Genomic DNA, 20,042 nt, shown 5'->3' on the forward strand with positions numbered 1-20,042 from the left:
TTTTAGATAATTCTTTAACTAATATTGGAATATTGGAATCTTCCTTTCTTCCTTCCCTCCCATCCTTCCCCCTTCCCCTTCCCTTCCTTGCTTCCTCCTTTTTCCTTCTCTCATTCCCCCCTCCCTTCCTTCTTTCCTTTTCTCATTCTTCTCTTCCTTCCTCCAGCCCTATTCTTTCCTACCTTCCCTCTCTCCTCCTTCTGTTCCTTCCTTGCTCCTCTCTCCCTCCCTCCTCCCTTTCCTTCTTTCCTCCCTCCCTCCCTTCTTGCTCCTTCCTCTCTGTCATTTCCTTTTCCTTTCTTTCCCCTTTCCCTCCCCTCCCTCCTCGCTCCTCCCTCGTCCCCTCCCATCCTTTCTCCTTCCCTTCCCTTCCCCTCCCAGAAAGTAGGAAGTGGTTGCTGCTTGGGGTGAGCAAGGCAGTGCATGTCATGGTGTGACCTCAGAGGGATCTGTGGAAGATGCTCCACTGACTTTCTCCCTATAAACCTTCCACAAGCAAAGGAAGATGGCAGGAACATTGACAATCATAGCAATACCTCCTAAGTTCCTCATATGTTTCTGAGAAGCTGTCAGGGAATGATGACAATCAGGATCATGTGACCAGTTGACTGCAACAACACGGTAACGGCAATGAACAGCAACAGCACAAAAATGGCAATAGGAGTAGCCTTAGACTTATATACAGCTTCACAGTGCTTTACAGCCCTGCAGTACTGCATTCTAACCACTGAGCCACCACAGCTCAGTGGCAATGGCAAAAAATATTTCCAAATTTCATTCCCTTGGGAATAATGGGGTCCCATCATTCTGTAAGTTAGCCCATTTATTGAGAAATTTTTTCCCAGTGTTGCAGTTTTTCACCCAACTGAAAGTTACAAACTATCAAACAGATATACAAGAGTTTTATTAGTATATGAATTCGTTTTCATTCCAAACATTTTAGTGGCATTTATGGCATTCTCCGGGAAAACAGGATTAATGTAGATGATGAACAATTCTTTTAAATATTATTGCAATGCCACAAAGCATCTTCTCATGGGGGAAAAAATCACATTACCTGAAGTTTCTTCTCCTGTGACTGTAAAGTATTGAATGCCTGTTTCTTTTCGTCCATTATTTTTATTAGTTCAGCAAGTTTGCCTTCTAAAATTTGCCTCTCGTCTGTGTTAAGTTCCCCCTTCAAACGTGACAGCCGTCTCTCCACTTGCTGTATGTAAAAATCCTATTCAAAGATTTCAAGAAAGAAAGAAATTAGCAGGAAAATCCCTGATGATTAATCGTCTAAAATAAAATGAAGCATTCCTAAATAGGAAGGCTTCTAGCTGAGTAGGTCGTCCTCAGGTTACGACGGCAATTGAGACTGGAATTGCTGTTGCTAAGTGATGACATCACATTACCATGTCATTAAGCATGGCAATTCTGTCAAGCTCGGTTGCCATCATTAAGCGAAGATTATGAAGGTCATTAAGTGAGGACCTCATGTGCCCTCAACTTCCTGCAGGCCAGTCAGAAGTTGCAGTCACATGAAGTCTCGCTTTATGACCTGCACAATCCTCACTTCATGATGGCAGCTCGGACTGCTGGAATTGCCATTCTAAGCAACATGGTCACATGACAGAGAGGGAACTTTGGAAATTGCCATTATGTGACCACAAGACATGATAAAGCAGCAAAAAATCCTAGGACTGTCATGAGTCCTGCTCATTCAGTACTGTGACAAGTTTGAACAGTTGATAAATGAGTACTTGTAATCCAAGGACCACCAGTGATTTCAAAGTGGTGCACATGATTTATACATAAAATAATAGCAAGGTTTGGATACATTCCTTTAAAAATAATTTGAAAAAAAAAAAAAAAACAGACAATATCCTTTTTGACAGTCTGCAAGATCCAATTCTCCTACCTTAATTTGAATACACACATCTTATCGAAATCTATGCTTAAATTACCCATTGTCCATTAAGCAGTTTATCTCTGGACTAACCAATTATACCAAGAGTTCCAATTATCGTAAAATGTTGAAGCCTCTTTGTTTTTAAGTGCTATAGTTAATTTATCCATTTCTGCACAATCACATATTTTCTGGATGACCATTTGTTCTGTAGGTGCATAGGGTGATTTCCAACACTGGGCAAACGCTAATCTGGCTGCAGTTAGGATATGAATTGTTACATATTTCATCTTTTTGGGTAAATGTTTATCAGAGATCCCTAGTAGGAAGAACTCTGGTTTGTATTCGATTTGTTCTTTGGTTATCTCCTCCAACCATTTTCTGATTTTTTGCCAATATTTCTGGGTTTCTTTGCAAGACCACCACATATGAAAGTAGGTTCCTTCTATGCTTTTACATTTCCAGCATTTTGGACTCGTGTTTGGGTTCATTTTCGCCAACCTCGAAGGGGCAAGTGCCATCTATAAAACATTTTGTATGTATTTTCTTTATATGCTGCCGATTTTGTAATCTTAATATTTCTGTTCCAAATCTTTTCCCATTCTGATAATGTAATACTTCTTCCGACATTCCTGCTCCAGGCTATCATGTTCCCTTTGACTATCTCTTGTTCTAATTCTACTTCCAGTAAGTATTTATAGAATTTGGATATGTTCTTTTGTTTGATCCTAGAAAAATTTTATCTAAATACTGCAGTTTGTTATAAATTCCAAAGTCTTTTATATCTTGTTTGTATCTGCTATGGATTTGTATATATAACCACTGATCAATTTTAAATCCCTGTTCCTGTAGTTCTTGTCGAGTTTTTAATTTCCCTTGCGGATCTAATAAATCTTTATATTTAATCATTTTTGTTATGTCCAAATTATTGGGATGTACCATTGCCTCCATTGTTGATAGCCAGATCGAATTTTTAGATAGTGTTTTTGCATATTTTTTCCAATTAATTAATAATGAGTCCCTAATGAGGTGTCTATGAAAGTAAGACTGCTTGGGTTTCCCACTTCCCATAAGAAGGCATGCCACCCTCTCTGGAGGTCATGCCCTTCTAATGCTAAAATTCTTTTGTTAAGTAAGTTCACCCAGTCTTTTATCCATAATAAGATAGCTGCCGAATAATATAATTCCCAATTTGGAAGGGCTAGACCCCCTCTACTTTTCGCATCTTGTAAGGCCTTTACATTGATCCTGGGTTTTTCCCCTGCCAAATAAATTTAAGTGTGATCTTATTTAATTCTTCAAAAAAATTTTTTGACAACTTAATTGGGATTGTCTGGAATAAATAAAGAAATTTTGGTAATATATTCATTTTAATCGAGACAATCCTGCCCAATAAGGAAAGCTGCAACTTATTCCAGGATTCTAAATCTTTCTTTGTTTGTTGAAGTAGTTTATCATAATTGTTCTCTTTGAGTGATTTACCTTGTGGTGTTAACCATATTCCTAAATATTTGACCCTTTTTGTTACCTGTATCCCCATCATTGTTTCTAATTCTTCCTTCTGGTTTTCTGTTAAATTTTGGTCATTAATTTCGTCTTTTTCTATTAATTTTTAATCCTGCCACTGTGCCAAATTGTTCTAATTCTTTTATTAGATTATAACCTTTTTCCATGGGTTCCTCCAAAAGAAAACCATATCGTCAGCAAACGCTTGTAGTTTATATTCTTCTGATTTGACCCTCACTCCTCTAATTTCAGAGTTTTGTCTAACCCGTGTTAAGAGTGATTCTAGGGCAAAAATGAAAAGAAGAGGTGAGAGAGGGCAGCCCTGTCTGACACCTTTTTCTATATTTATTGGATCTGTTTGTTCGCCATTGATTAGTATATTAGCCTGTTGTGTGTTGTAAATAGTTGTTATAATGTTTTCAAATTTGGTACCAAGACTCATATTGTAAATTTTTTGAATTAAAAAGTGCCAATTTAAGTTATCAAATGCTTTCTCAGCATCTAAAAACATGAGTGCGGATTGTTTCTCCGGGTGGGCTTCATAATATTCTAGGACATCGATAACGGTTCTTAAATTGTTCTTTATTTGTCGGGACGGAAGAAATCCATTTTGATCTTCATGTATATGTGGATTTAAAGCTTGTTTTACTCTATTAGCTATGATAGAAGTAAACAATTTATAATCGGCATTTAAAAGTGAAATCGGTCTATAGTTGTTGATGTATCTATGATCTGCATCCTCCTTCGGGATTAGCGAAATCAGCGCCCCTCCACGAGTCCGGCATCTTGGCTGCCAGAAGTACCTCATTAAACACTTCCAGCATCAGTGGTCCTACTAGTTCCAATATTGCTTTATATAGTTCTGCCGGAATCCCATCTGGTCCTGGAGATTTGTTATTACTTTGATTCTCCATTGCTGACTTCAATTCAGACCATGTAATATCTTTATTCAATAACTCTATCCATTCCTCTCCAATTACCTTGTCATTCGTCTCCTCTAAATAAGTTCTTATTTTATCTTCATTAACTTCCTCCTTTTTATATAATCTTTGAAAATAGTTGTAAATGATATCTTTTTTCTTCTCTATCTCATGTTGTAAGACATCTTTCTCATCCATTAGTTGGTGTATCAATCTCTTTTCTTCCATTTTTTAAGTTTATGGGATAGCCATCTTCCTGGTTTATTTGCATGCTCAAAGTAATTTTGTTTGGACCTTTTCAAGTTAATTTCTATTTTATCTTGTTCAAGTAAGTTCAATTTATGTTTAATTGTTATTAACTGATTTTGTGTTCTCTGGTTTTTAGGGATTTTTGAAGTTGTATTTCTAATTCTTTAATTTGTTGTTGGAATTTATTTTGTTGGGCATGTATTCTTTTATTTCTCATGGCATTATAGGAGATTGTTGTTCCTCTTATAATTGCCTTCATTGTATCCCAAATATTTTGTTTCGTGGTTGCTTCATTATTATTTTCTTTTAGAAAATAATTTAATTCCTCTTTCAGCTTCTTAATGTACTCTTCTTCGTTTATTAACTGAGTATTTAGTGTCCATCTTTTCTTTGTTTTTCTCCTATCTCTCCAAATTAGTTGTATTGGGTTGTGGTCGGCCCATTCATTTGGTAGGATTTTAATTTCTTTTATTTCATTGGCCAATTCCCCATCCATCCAGGCCATATCTATTCTAGTCCAGATTTTGTGTGGATTTGAATAATATGTGAACTGTTTCTCTTCTGGGTTTAGTTTTCTCCATAAGTCTATTAAGTTTAATTCTTTCATCATGTCCTTACAGGGCATAGAAAATTCTCTTTTCCCTTTCTTGTTCTTATTCACATTACTATGGTCTTTTTGATGATCAGCAATGGAGTTGAAGTCGCCTATCATGCAGATATTCCTTTTTTCGAAACCTATTATTCTCTGATGAAGATCTTTAAAAATTTCCCTTGTTCTTCATTTGGCGCGTAGATTGCTACCAATAAAAATGTGATATGATTAATCCAAATTTGTATAACCAGAGTTCTTCCTTCCGGATCCGACCAGATTAGTTCTGCTTTTACATCATCTTTCACAAATATTGCAATTCCTTTCTTTTTATGTTTGTCTGCTGGTGCTGTAAAAAGTTTTCCAAGTTTCGGGCAAATTAAATATCTTTCATCCTTTTTCCTAATGTGTGTTTCTTGTAGGCATATTATGTCGGCGTTTTGTCTAATTAATTTAGTTAATATCCTTTTCCTTTTAGATGTTGAATTTAAACCATTTATATTAATGGAGAGGAGTTTCTTTCCTATCTCCATTTATCTAGGTCTGTTTAGTTTTTTGTCTAGTGATGATTCGGTTTTCTTCTTGCTGTTGTTGTGAGATTGATTCTTCTCTCCCTGGTTGTGGTTTGTCGTTCCCTAAATTTTGAGGAAGTCCTTCTTTTTGGTTTCTATGGCGATTACGATCATCCTGTGGTTTCCTTTTAGTTTCCTCCTTGGTGTATTGGTTATCCGTGCCTATTAGCTGATCATGAAAGTCTTGGGCCTGTTCTATAGAATCTATTTTGATTTTTCTCTCTTTCCAAGTTATTAACATCCCTTCTGGGATTAACCATTTAAAAGGAATTTCTTTTTTATTTAAATAATTGGCCAAGAATTTATAATCCTGTCTTATGACCCTCACTTTCCTTGGGATTTGTTTTAGGATCGTAATCTCTTTACCTCTATATGTTATTGTTTCTTCTCTGGACCTTTTAAGAATTAGGTCTCTCACACACCTCCTTGTGAAACGAATATGAATTTCTCTTGGGCAGTTATGGCGTCTAGCATAACTTGTGCTGACCCTATACACCTCGTCAAATTCTTTGATTAGATCATCTTTTTCTTTCCCTAACCATTCAGCCAATAGTTCTGCCATTAATTGTTCTAGTTCTTCATTTTTCGCTCTACCACATTTTGAAACCTTAAATATGCCGCTGCTTTATCCATTTCGAGGTGGACGAGGGAGTCTTCGGTTTCTCTAGTTACATTTCTAAATTCCTCCTCTATCCTTTCAAAGTTTGTCTCCATCCGTTCTGTCCTACTCTCTATTTCTCTTATCTTACCTTCGTTTTTCTCCATAGCCTGTTGCAAGGACCCTATCTTATCCTCCACCTTAAGTAAATCTGCTTTCATTTCCACTTTAAGCTTTTCCATCTCATCTTTTAATTCGCTAATATCCGCTCTGGTTTCTATGTGATTCTTAATCATTATTTCTTGCATCTTGGATATTGCTTCTTGCAAGGATAGTAGAGTAGCTTGTATATTAACGTTAGAGACATTGGACTGTTTTTCCCCTATTAGAGATCTAATAGGTTTTTTGGATTGTTGGTGAAGCAGAAGTTAAAGTAGTTGTTAGGGTCGGGGTGGTCTTCTTTCCCGATTTCAAAGCCATAGTTGTCGTGGAGGTCATCTCTCTTAATATTTGTTTTTGTTGTTGCACTATATTGGATATATTGTCCCAGATCACCATTCAGTGTTTAACCCTAAAATAAAAATTCTATTCTAATACTTCAATCAAATATATAGATAGGCAGTCTGTACACCTATATTATAAAATGTTATCTAATAATATAATAATCTTTATAATTAATTTATATACTGAATATCAATATTAATCATCAATAATACATCAAATCCAACCCAGTTACTTCTTTAAGAATTAATCTTAAGTATTCTAAATAATCTAAATCAACACTATTTTTCACTCTTTGTTGTTACTATTTAAGACAATCAAATCAATTGTCACTGAAATCTATAAGGACAATATACCTTTTTTTTCCCCCTCCTTTTGAGTAGGTAAATTTATCAGGCTTTTTAAGGGGTTAAGATAGGGTTAAACGCATCTTTTTTTTTCTTTTTTCTCTTTCTCTTCCTTTGTTTCTTTCTTTCTTTTACATCTCCTCTTCTCTTTTCTTTCCAGTTTGTAAGACCGAGTGTTCTTTTTTTGTTTTTTTCCTTTTGTGTATGTAATGTCGATATGTTTTTAATTGTAAATTTAATAAAATTTATTTAAAAAAAATAAATAAATAAAAATAATTTGAAGCAGTCAAGGCAAATTTTTGAAAGAACAGAAAAAATGGATATATCCAATTCTGATTATTTGTTATGAAAATTATATGTGTAACTTCTCTGCAAGAGAAGTGATTACAAAAGCTGATTTGTGGATTGCACAACCCAATTTAAAACATATTCATTTCAAATTAAATGGAATTCTATTTCAAGCAAATTGTTTCCTAGTTATAAATGGCACCACTGATACCAATTAAACTTTATTTCAGGTAAATAGAATTTTACAACTGAAATAGAATACTACATTTATTATTTCACAGTTTCACATACAATCTTACTCTAGATTTATTTTACAGACATGAAAAGTTGCACAATTGATTCCACAGAGGATACATATAAATAAGGGACTGATTAAATAATCTCTCCTCCAGAATATCCTGCTGGTGCCATTTGCCACAGACAAAAGGTTTATAATTAGAGAATGAAAGGTCACTATCATGACCTTATCTAAACTTTTTTTTTTAGTCCTGTTTCCTAATCTTTCCAGTATCCTTTTTGGCATGATCTCCTTGGATTCTATCAGTTATAAACCAGTTGGATTAATTAGGAAAACAAAAGCTGAAAGGCTTAATGGGTTTTAAAGTGCTGTTAGTTTTTTTCTTTCTTCACTAATGCATATTGTTTGTGATTTACTGCCATCTTGCTATAAGATTAAATGAAATTCATATATCTGCAGATATACACATAAATAGTACCTGGTTATACATGAGTTCTTGCTGGCTAAGGGCTTGTATATCCAGCCGCCGTAATCGGTTCTTAAGATTTTTTTTCAGGCCACCACGTCCTTCAATTAAAGAGGAGATGCTCTTTTCATTTTCCTGGAGTGTTTGCAACTCCTTTGTTTTCTTGAAATGTGCATCTCTCAGCTGTAATGCCTGTGTTTCTTTCTCCTAATATTATTAGAATTACAATACATCAATGTGTATAAATATTTGATACATTCTTTTTCTAAATTTGGGGTTGTAAAGATTAAGTCAGACGTGAATCAAACAAAGTTTTGCTTAGGCTATTTCAGTAGCTTGGCCCAATTTTATGCTCTTTTACAGTATGGAGCTGTTCTGCTCTATTAATTCCTGATCTCTTTCGTTAACATTTTCCTTTCCCTTCTATTTCAGATGAGCCATATCCCTTTAGCCTAACTCTTCCTACTTTCTGGTTGCTTCATTTTCTTGAAGGGCAACAATGTAGGCCAAACATCACCTAATTTGCAAACCACGTCTTAAGAAAAGAAACAAATTGATATCTTTATAATCTTCAAGCTGCTTTTTTCATATTATATTAGTAGGTGTGGCAAATAATATGTGTAATTAATTCTGATAAAAAGTTATGTTCCAGCTAAAAAAAACAAGAATGCTTCATTTTTATTAAACTGGAATTATTATGTTGCATTACCTTGGGTTATCAATCACCCATACCCAGAGGTTTGACTATATTACTTGCAAATATTATACACACACACACACACATACAATATGCTGAATTGACTTGCACCATATAAATGGTTTTGGAATTTCATTTTTAAAAATTAAGGATCTGTACAGGTAGTCCTTGACTTACGATCACAATTGAGTTCTGTGAGACATTTGTTAAGTGAATTTTGCCCCATTTTATGACCTTTCTTGCCACATTTGTTAAGTGAATCATTTCAGTTATTAATTTAGGAGCAGGGTTGTGAAGTGAATCTGGCTTTCCCATTGACTTTGCTTGTCAGAAGGTCGCAAAAGGTGATCACACAACCTCATGACACTGCAACTGTCATAACTATGAACCAGTTGCCCAGCATCTGAATTTTGATCATGTGATCATGGGGATGCTGCAACAGTCATAAGTGTGGAAAACGGTCATATGTGACTTTTTAAAATGTGTTGTAATTTCAAACAGTCACTAAACAAACTATAGCAAGTCAAGGATTAACTGTAAATAGCTAATGCACATTAAATAAATTTTACATGTCTGCAGGTCAGGTCTTAAAGCACATTCTACATTCTGAAGTACCGCTTAAAGTAATTCCTATAAAAATATTGTTAGAACATCCTACATGTCACATGATAGTAATAACAGATAGCAAAACCTATTCACTTCATCTGCCTACGTAACCTGCAATATCTGGAGCTTCTGGTTTCCACATCTTGGCCAAATCAACTGAAAACAATTATTTTAAATAGTATTTTGCAGACTTAAAAAAAAATAACAAAACAGACTGAAGGAATCTTTGAAAGGGTGATTTTACCTTCATATTTTTTTCTTTCTCTTTTAATAGTTCCTCCATTTTGCATGCTTTTTCTTCTTCACTTAATGCTTGGTATGTCACAAATTTCAATTTATTTGCAAGAGTTTCATTCTGGTCCCTAATCAAGTTTAGCCTAAGTGAAAAAGTGTTATTACATATAAATGTCTGAGTACTGTACAGAAATTAAAATTAAAATTATGCATATAATTATTAAAAATCACTTATAACTGAAATGTGTCCTGCTTATTAGGTGCAAGACAAATATTGAACAGTTTAAAAATAATTTTTAATGACAAAGTGATATGAAAACGTACCATTCCATTTTATAATGCACTAAAAATCTTTTATTAAAAGAAATCTAATGGAAATCTCCTTGTGTCTACAAGCCATACTAATACTGACTCTGGGAAGAGGAATTAGATAATATTATTAATTTCAATTTATTACCACCTCTCCATTCCCAGAATATTCAAGACAGCTAATTAAAAAAACAGTCATCTGAAAAGAGATAGCATCTAGTTAAAATCAGCAGTCAAAGTTACATCAATCCAACTCAAAGGCCTTTATATTATGTGGTTGATCCATACTACACTGAATTTTGAAGCAGACATTTTGCCCTGCAAAAAGGGCTACTAATATTATAATTTTGTATTAACAAATGTAATAAATCTAGCTCTCCTTAATGGAAAAAGAAGAGATGGAATATGGAAGGAAAGCATAGAAATTTATGTCAGAAGATGTTGTCTAATGCTAGTAAAATTCTGTGAATGAGATAAGGTAAATGCCCAATCAAAACTCATCTGAAGCCATCCTAACTAGCTATGTATCTATCTTTTAGATTTCCACTTAGTTCAAATACTGGAGAGATTTGTACACTACCTTTTACTAAAAAAAAGGAGTCCTTGCAGATTTTATTCCACTAATCATTGCCAAATATAGGGGCGGGGGGGCGTTGCTCATCTCTGTTTCAAGGCTATTGAGCCAGCGATGTCCGAAGACATTTCTGTGGCATGAAGTCACGGAGTGCTATTATCTTCCCACCGAAATGGTACTTATCTATTCACATTTGCATACTTTTGAATTAGGATGGCAGGAACTGGGGCGAGGACAGGAGCTCACCTCATTGTGTGGCACCCAGGACTCAAACCTGGGATGCCGTCTTTCCAGCTGACATCTTAACCACTGAGCTATGTGCTGCTCCACATTTAACTAAGCCAGTTAAAATGAAATGGTGCATGAATATAATACAGCAGGCTAAATTAGTCAGATTTAGTTTATTGTGCTATGCAAATTCAGCTTGTTATATATTTTCTGTGTTAATGCCAAAATGGACTAATTTAATAGTCAAATTAAGTGTTATGTGACTGTAGCTGTTAAGCTACCTCATAAATTTAAGAAGTTTAAAGCACATAGCCAGATAGTTAGCTTTATAAATGAGGAAGCAAAAAAATTTGCTCATTTAGTAGAGGGCAACTTCCTAGCGCAGCATCGTTCAAGATCTATTTCAGGATTTTTTAAAGTATTTAATTAATGCATACCTTAAAGTTTTGTCCTGGATGTCTTTCTTAAGGTTGGCTACAAGGGTTCTCATTGATTCCAATTCAGAAGCTGTCCCATCCACAATAGCTTTTAGTGTATCCAACTAAACAATTAAAGAAGTGAAGGTATAAGGAACATTTGTGTTGTTCATAAAGAACAATGTTATTTGCCCTTTTGCAAAATTCAGATATTTTATTTTAAAAACTATTTTAACAATTTTGCAGTTTAATAATTTGATGCTGGAAAAAATAATATTTTGGGAACATAAAACATTTTCTTTAATTTTACCATGCATCTATGCCTTCAGCAGCATTGTCATCCAAAGCTTTTGTGTGAATGTGAAATAAGCAAACAATCCTTACATTAATTTTATTCAAATTCTATTCTTATTCCTAATTCGAAGAGATTCCATTTCTCACACTGTAATCAGAATCAGTACTAATGAAATGTTTACACACAGACTCTGACTTAAAAGATAATGAAGACTGTTATTCATATATATCAATTTATGTTTCAATTACCTCATTTTGAAGTTCCTCTCTATTATTTTCCTCTGTCTGGTATTCTAATCTCAGTTTGGCAGCTTGTCGATCAGCAATGGAAATTCTCTTCTCAAACTCTATGTTGTTCCCGCTCTCATTTGCCAAAAATTGGACTTTGTCTTTAAGCACACTTTCCTTCACACGGATTGCCCTTCTTGCCTGTGCTAAAAGCTATCAACAGAATGTGAATGAATGAATTGGCAATAAACCAAATAACCTCAAACATTCTAACTAAAGTCTGTTTTCCGGTGATCTCACCAAATGTGCACTATAGAATAAGTTCTGTCACAAAAGAAAGCAGTTATCAAAAATTATATACATATATGTATATATGTATAGGAAGTATATACATATAGGAAGGCTCATTAGGTCAGATGATATTCCATAATTCAGAAACAAAATCCAAGAAAAAAAAATTACCAAGGCACAGCTATCTATTTCTTGATCCCGTTTCTGCATTTGTTCTATAGTGTTTTCCCACTGTCGGATAAGGTCTTGTCTTTCTTGGTGAACTCTGCGAAAGTCATCGGCTGTTTTGTCCAATTCGATCTGAAAGAGAATGGTATCAGTTAGCAAAATATGTTGCTTATAAGCAAATCTTAAAATGTTACAATAACATTAATTTTCTAAATGTGTTTGTGAACAAACCTGTGCAGCTAAGGTTTCTGTAAGTTCATTGTCAAGAATCCTGCGTTTATTATTACAATTAACTGTCAGTATCTCGATTTGTAGACTCAATTTCTGAAAATAAAGAATAATCAAGCTTATTCTTTTAAATAGTAACTCCAAAAATAAAATACTGCTAGGAACTGCTAAGCATTACCAACTGCTATATTGTTCAAAAGACCATTACAGAATCTCAAAGGAACAGTGATACTGACAGTTTACAAAGTAAGACATTTAAAACAAACCAAAAAACCAAAAAGACCCATCACAAAATGGCACAGATAACTAGCCCAGAGGGATCCAAAGGAAAAGAAGGCTTCAAAAAATAAAAAATAACTTCAGGGCCCTTCCAAGCATCAGTAAGGTGAGGGTAGTTCAAAGCTCAGGGGTATCCTCTAGAGCAGGGGTGTCAAACTCAAGGCCCATGGGCCAGATCCAGCCCACATGGTTCTTACATCTGGCCCGCAGGGCCGCCCTGGAAACAGTGGACCGGCCTGAGCGGCCCTCCCAAGCTCCATTTTCGCTGGCAGAGGGTTGCAGGAGGCTGTTGCAGCTAAAAACGGAGATCAGGAGCCCATTTTCGCTGGCAGAACGCTCAGGCCACCATAGGTGCCCCCAACATGGATGACGTCAAGCTGGCCATGCCCACCCTGGTTCCCCAAGGTCAAACACAACCTTGATGCGGCCCTCAATGAAATCGAGTTTGACACCCCTGCTCTAGAGAGAGGTACTGCTACAGAGAAGGGGTAGTTATGTAGTCCTGTATAGATGGCAATGTTTAATTGGAGGAACCTGGAACATGCCAATCATGCCAGACTGCATCTGGCCACTGATACTATGGGAGACAGGTGGTTCCTTAAGTAATCAAGCCCTATGCCATGGTGACAATTTTAGTTCCTTATTTGAACCTCATTCTATATTGTTTTAAATAGAGCGCTGCTGAGGAGACGAACTATTCCATTCAATTTACTTAATACTTAATAATAGCTCAGCGCTTTATATTATGTATGGTAAAAATATTTCCAACAGTTATTGTGCTTCATTTCATATTGTCTGGATTATCTGTTGCAAGAGTAAGCAATTTCTAATTTATATGTATCATGTCTGTAAAAAGTACGGCTTCTGAAGCTAATATATTAGCCTGGATTTCCCACCAATCTGCCAAGTAGATGACAATTAAGAAACCAACTGCAAATTCCCTGCTGATCTAGTCCCATACAGCCAGCTGAATATTTGGAAGGTAAAACCTAAATTGTTCCTTGTTTCTGATAATTGCAGTAGGAAACCATGGATCTGGGGACAGGTTATCCTTGTTACTTTGATATTGTTTTCTGCTGAAAACAGTGATCCTGACTAAATCAGTAGCCTTCTTCCACCTTAATACTGGGAGGGGAATTCTGCTTATGCTCTTTGGTTCCCGTAACAGAAATAATCTATAACCATGGGAGAACCCTTACAGCTTCCCTTTATCTCCCAGTTCATTTAATATTCATTGGGAAGAAGGGGAATGCAAAAAGATGGGTATGACAGGATAGCAATGTATTTGTATCTATCTCTTTCTATATATATGTACGTAAGTAAAATGTAAGAGAGACTTCTACTAATTCACAAAGAAAGTCCTTTTAAATGAATCATTCCATGCTGGCTCACTACAAGTAAGAAATCTTAGAATGGATATTATGGGTCTAGCTAGGCAATTACATATTTTTCTTTTACTTTAACTAAATAGTGATGGACAATCTTAATTTGACCCAAACACCACAATAGGGGAAAAGATACACAAACTATATTCCTAGGTGATCTTATTTCCCTGTAACAAAAGCCCTGTGATCCAAAGACTGAGTAGATTAGGATCTGAGTTTATCCACTTTTTCAACCAGCAATTTAACAGTTAGATCATACTGGCTAGTCCAGCAATCCTTCCAATTATTTTTCTTGAAATGCAAAAAGAAGAAAAAAGAATCTGCTATTTTCTTCCCGGTTAGAAAAAAACAGGTTTTCAAAATGGTTCAATGGTAAAACAAATGAAAAAAAAAACATGTTTGTAGATATCCACACATCTCCCATGCCCTAGCTAATTTGATACTCTGCCTCTTTCCTATCCAACCTGAAGCTACTGTAGAGCATTGAGAGATTTTCCATCAAAATAAAATTAGAATGGCATATTTTATAATTTTATGTGCAATATAACATACGTACTCTTAATTTTCCATCGTCTTGCTGTGCATATTTCTGGATTGTAAGTGCATCATTATCTTTATGAGCAGACTCTTCCAACCAAGCCTCTAAAGCTTGTTGGTCCCAGTTCATCTGGCACCGTAAGGCTTCCAGTTTCTGACTCAGCTTGAAAACATTATTCTAATATTGATGGTAAAAAGAAATATATATATATATAAGGCAAAGGGAATATTCATATTGTTATTAAATCAATAAACCTGTTATTATTACACTGTTACAAATTTATGTATGGTATCTGGTAAAAAAAAACTTCAGCTTACACAATGGCAGAATTAAAGACATATCTTACATTTCTCTGTCACCAAATAATTCAAAAACTTAGATAACTAAGTCTGAACACAGCCACATTTACATGTCATATAAATAATTAATTTTGGTTTATTAAATATGAATGTACAGTGTGTGAATAATTTATTTTTCAGTATTTAACTCTGATGCTAAACAAAATGAAAGGCATACATAACAACATAAGTAAAGTACTTAAAATGCAACACATTCTATCTGGAAACACTGTGGAACTCTAGAATGTTTTTTTCTTCTGGGTACCCTGAACTTGCCATTCCATAGTGATCCAAAAGTTATTCCAAAATCACACGCTTCGATTGACACGATCTAGAATATTCCAAAGTTTACTAGAATTTCTAGAACTCCCAAATTTATTTTATCCTTCTAAAATGAAGGATTAAATACTGATACAAAGAAGGATTTCTATGGATTAAGGTAATCAGATATAATTGAGGTCACTTTCCTGAGAAAAAACTTAGAATTGGGAAAGCAATAAGAAAAAATATTTAAATCCAGCTTCCCCAGACTGGAACCTTCTAGACATGTTAAGACTACAAACCCCATGATTCTCCACACTAGGTGGGGATATGTAGTTCACTCAAGAGGCATCCCGTTGGGTAAGAATTTGAATCCTGCCTTTGCCTAAAGATTCTTTGACTCAATTGTTTTTCTTTCCTATAAGCTACAACTCTGTGATATAAAATATATTTTGCACTAGCTTCCAAATTCAATTCCTGGTATCTCCAATTAAAAAAGAACAGATAACATATGGACAATTAAAATGAGACCAATCAACTACTAGACCAAGAGAAAGTTATGAGTCAGTTTTCTATCTTCTATTGAACCAGAGGTACACACTGGAATGACTGCTCCAAAAAAACACTAATAAATGCACTGTTGTATTGTTTTCTTTGCAGCAATGCAGGTAAAGAATAAGAGTTGAAAAAAATAGTCTTTGACAAGGTATTTTTCAGATGCATAATGAACTATTTGAAACGTACCTCCTGACTATTTTTCTTCTCTCTTAGTGAAACCAAATCATTTTCCAGCTTTTGAATCTCAATCTTCAGGCGGCCCACTTCTCTTTCTGCAACAGCTTTAAAATGTTGCTCAGTTTCTATTTCATTCTGCCTGGCTCTGAAAAGACCCTTAAAAAACAAGGTTATTCATTACTTTGTGAGTTTAGTGAGCAATTATAATCTGTAAACCACTTTTAAAGTTTCAGTCTCTTGTTTAGGTATTAGAAATTTTTTAAAAAGGATGTAAAATTTAAAACAAAATACCCAAGGAATGTTGTTTAATTATAATAATCCCCTTAATTGGTATTTATATAAACATATGCATCTTCTATAAGAAGAGATGAACACTGACTCTCTCAGATCACTTTCAATCCTTGGAACACAAAAAATTGAGATGTAATTTTCAATCCATTGTTGTAGCATTCTGTAGCCCAGAACGGAAGAAAAATAGGATTAATTATATTCATATAAGTTTACAGCTAAGAAGCAAGACGCAAGTGAACATTTTAATGATTTTAATGGATTTATGAATTAGCATGTGTTTTTTTATCTGCGTACAGAAATAAAATTTTCTAATTTGCATACTTTTAATATTTTAATTGCTTTAGTATTTATCTTTTACGATCTGTAAGCTGCCTAGAGTCACCTTATAGGGAAGTTGGGCAGCATATAAATTTAATAAATAAACATATTGCCAAATAGCAACATTCCTTTCCATATAAATTCACCCAGGTGTTATCTATCTAGAACTAACATACTAAATCTAATATGTAACTAAGCTCCTTTTTGTTTTATGGGCTATCATCTTATAAATATTTAAAATTTAGTTATACATATAAAAAATATACTATTATTATGCCTATGTTCATAAACTTGACAGATAAATAATATGAAGCAGAAATGAATCTATAGATTTTATAAATACAAATAAGGGAATATTTCCAGTATTTAAATATATTTATATAAATATAAAAAATAAAGACATAACAAGTGCCTTTATAAAGGGGGGAAAGTATAACTCCTATTGATTTGGGATAGTAAAGCTCCATTTTAAAAGGGTTAAGTCACTATCACTACGTGACTGATTTCAAATAGTTATGCATAAGATTACAACTTCATGCACCAATTTAGCATATTTGCCTTGAATCATATTGCATGTACTAAAATATCATGTAGTAACTCTGCTTAGAACTGCTCATTAACTTGGGCAATGCAATAAACTTACTGAAATTAAACAGATCTATGTCTGGTCATTATTTGGGTGAGAAATTGCTCCAGATCTTTATATATGTTGCCAAATCCCATGACAGAAAGTTGGATCAATGAATAATACTTACAGCAAAAATCTTAGGCTAACAATAGAATAAATGCATATAAAATTATCCTTTATAGTGCAGGGGATCAAAATCTATAACCACTTACTTGTGTCAAATCAAACTCCTGCTTGACATTTTTCAAGTGTGAGGACATTGCTGTGATACGGTCTTCATAGTCAGACAACTGATTTTGCAAATTTGCCTTTTCTTTTTGCAACCTTTGCAACTGTAAAACAAAGATCAATATATTTCTTGTTACAAAATATCAAAAAATGGAAGCACACAAACAACAGGACTGGTGGAGTGGAAATATGCTTGTTTTGCAAAGATAAACCTCTGTAGGAATTATTTGGAAGAAAATTAATATTTTTTCCACACTGTGCTTTTTTTAAAAAAAAAAATCTCAACCAAATTCAAACAATTCAAATGGGAGGTTTAATAACATTAATAAAAACATATATCCCTACATTGTGTAAAAATGTAAGATAAAATGTTAAAATGTATAGTGAAACTAGTAGTAAAATTTTAAAAATATCACAACAGAATTAACAGATCATTAAAAGGTCTGAGGAAAATGTCTATAAAGTGCCTATAAGTAAGACAATAAAGACAGCATCAAGTGTATCTCGGTTAGAATGAAGTTCCTACGTCAAAGGGCTGCCACTGAAAAAGCTTACTGGGAAATCTAAATCTATACCCTAACCATGCCATTTTATTGGACTATGTACAACCTGTAGATATACACCCAGATAGTTCAAGAATGTGCCCTCAGGAAAGGCACCTAGGATGATCTTACCGCAATCACACCAAAAGAAGTTAGATTGTTAGCTTCCTTAGATATCGAATTATAATTCAAGAAGAGATTGGACTGCCATTTGTCAGAAATGGTGTAGGGTCTCCTGCTTGGGCAGGGGGTTGGACTAGAAGAACTACAAGGTCCCTTCCAACTCTGCTAATCTGTAATAACATCTATCCCACTGCAATTCTATGGCTCCATCTTATGGTGATTTTATGATGGTTTTATCTTTATTTAAAATATTATCTCTTATGCTGTATTGTCATTATATATGATATATAGTATGATGATATGTATCATATATATCATATTATAAACACACACACACACACACACACATATATATATATACACACACACATACATATATATTTTATTCAAACCAAATTTGTATATCAGTGATTCTATAACATCTGTGGATGCCATATATTTTTAATAAATAAAAATACACCTGGACAGGTATACATGTGGACATAGAACACATATATGCATAGAATTAAACAAAATGGGCCATGTTTTGAATCAATACACTGAGCCCCAGTTGTTTTTATGTCAAACCAGGGAAAAGTCAGGTTTGCCACCTGAGTCTGGAATAGTAAAATGGAAAGTGAGGGAGCCTTCCACCATGAGTCCTATCAAGATGGGGCAACACATTGTGTTGTTGTTGTTGTTGTTGTTGTTGTTGTTGTTGTTGTTGTTATTATTAAATATAGCCAACAATGTGTAAGCTGTGATTGATTTCACGTTGTTCGCTATATAATAATTATTATTATATAGCTAGCTGCTCTATAAGCTGATCTTAGCCTTCCTGTGCATAAAGTTCTTCCCCAAGAACCTAGCGTATCATCATGTGCCTGGGTAGTACATGTGCACATCCGAACAGCAGCATTGCCTTTTGTAATTCACAGCTGGAATTTTTCTCAATGTGCAGATTATTACCATTTATCACAAATGCATGCACCACGCAACTGTGCTTCTTCTGCCCCGTACTGATGATTATTGATTACATAATAATGTTGAGCTGGTTGGAAGGAGAGCACCCCAGAGGAGCTAATAAGGGGAAAGCAAAGCAGGGGGCAATAAGGAGCGGGTATCTCTTCTCTCAATGGATATCCCGAGTTACAAGGAAGAAATGTCGCTGCAGTAGTTTAGCTCAGGGAAATTTGTTTGGGCAAATTAACAGCCACACAACTTCCCTGGAGATACACAAGGGACAGATAATACCCTCGTTCTCGGGCAGAAATATAAATGAGGAAGGCGGACTCTGCCTCATCGCCTTAGTCATCTTGAGAGGAGCCAGATTGTTGTTGTTGTTTGCTCTTCCTTGGTCTGCAGGCCCCCATTGCCGGACCCTGCAACGAAATAAAGCGTGCCTTGAGTGCCACCCCGCCCCCGCCCGCCCCTTGCCTCTTCCTCCAGCGACTTGTTTTCTTCGTTAGCCACGGGAATGGCGAACCCATCGTCCCAGTCGAGTTCGGCCAGCACCAAAGCGGCAGAACCGATGACGGGGACGCCGCTCCCGCTCCCGCCATCGCCTCCACGACCTTCATTACTCATGGCGCCCCCGTCTCAATTTGGCCGTCGCGGCTGCCGGGCCGCCGTTGGTTGCCTTAGCAACAGCCAGAATGCGTTGCCTCGGCAACCGCCGCGCGCGGAGCTTCGAGTTCCGGTCCGTCCGTTTTCCCCACCACACCACACCCGGGCTGGCTCGCGCGCTTTCCTCCCTCCTCCCTTCCCAGCCTCTTGGCTGGTTGCAGCCGCTGTCACTCACCGCTGGGGTTGTCGAGGTTGATGGGAATTGTAGTGCTCGGGCTCAACAGGTGGCAGGTCATGGTCGGTTTTGGCTGAGCTGGGGACCACAGGGCTGTAGGTTAAGGCGAATCCAAGATACGAGACCACCAGGAAATGACAAACAAACAAACAAACATC

At 35.5% G+C, this 20,042-nt stretch overlaps 1 protein-coding gene across 1 annotated transcript in view; it reads right to left on the bottom strand.

Annotated features, from left to right (window-relative positions):
* CCDC39 (coiled-coil domain 39 molecular ruler complex subunit) overlaps positions 1-19,814 on the bottom strand; it is a 34,583-nt gene extending 14,769 nt beyond the window's left edge. Inside the window, exons 1-11 of the mRNA XM_026668415.2 lie at positions 19,521-19,814; positions 17,424-17,543; positions 15,984-16,130; positions 14,659-14,817; positions 12,442-12,534; positions 12,214-12,342; positions 11,773-11,964; positions 11,251-11,354; positions 9,713-9,845; positions 8,178-8,372; positions 1,058-1,222 (exon numbers count right to left, since the gene is read on the bottom strand). Coding sequence (XP_026524200.1) covers positions 1,058-1,222; positions 8,178-8,372; positions 9,713-9,845; positions 11,251-11,354; positions 11,773-11,964; positions 12,214-12,342; positions 12,442-12,534; positions 14,659-14,817; positions 15,984-16,130; positions 17,424-17,543; positions 19,521-19,670 — 1,587 coding nt within the window. The 5' untranslated portion in view covers positions 19,671-19,814. The remainder of the gene's footprint in view (positions 1-1,057; positions 1,223-8,177; positions 8,373-9,712; positions 9,846-11,250; positions 11,355-11,772; positions 11,965-12,213; positions 12,343-12,441; positions 12,535-14,658; positions 14,818-15,983; positions 16,131-17,423; positions 17,544-19,520) is intronic.
* Between the last annotated feature and the right edge of the window lie 228 nt (positions 19,815-20,042).

This window comes from Notechis scutatus, chromosome 4 (assembly GCF_049901735.1).
Source record: "Notechis scutatus isolate UNSWTSFEM ecotype Mainland chromosome 4, rNotScu1.2, whole genome shotgun sequence".
In the NCBI taxonomy this organism is placed as follows: Eukaryota; Metazoa; Chordata; class Lepidosauria; order Squamata; family Elapidae; genus Notechis; species Notechis scutatus.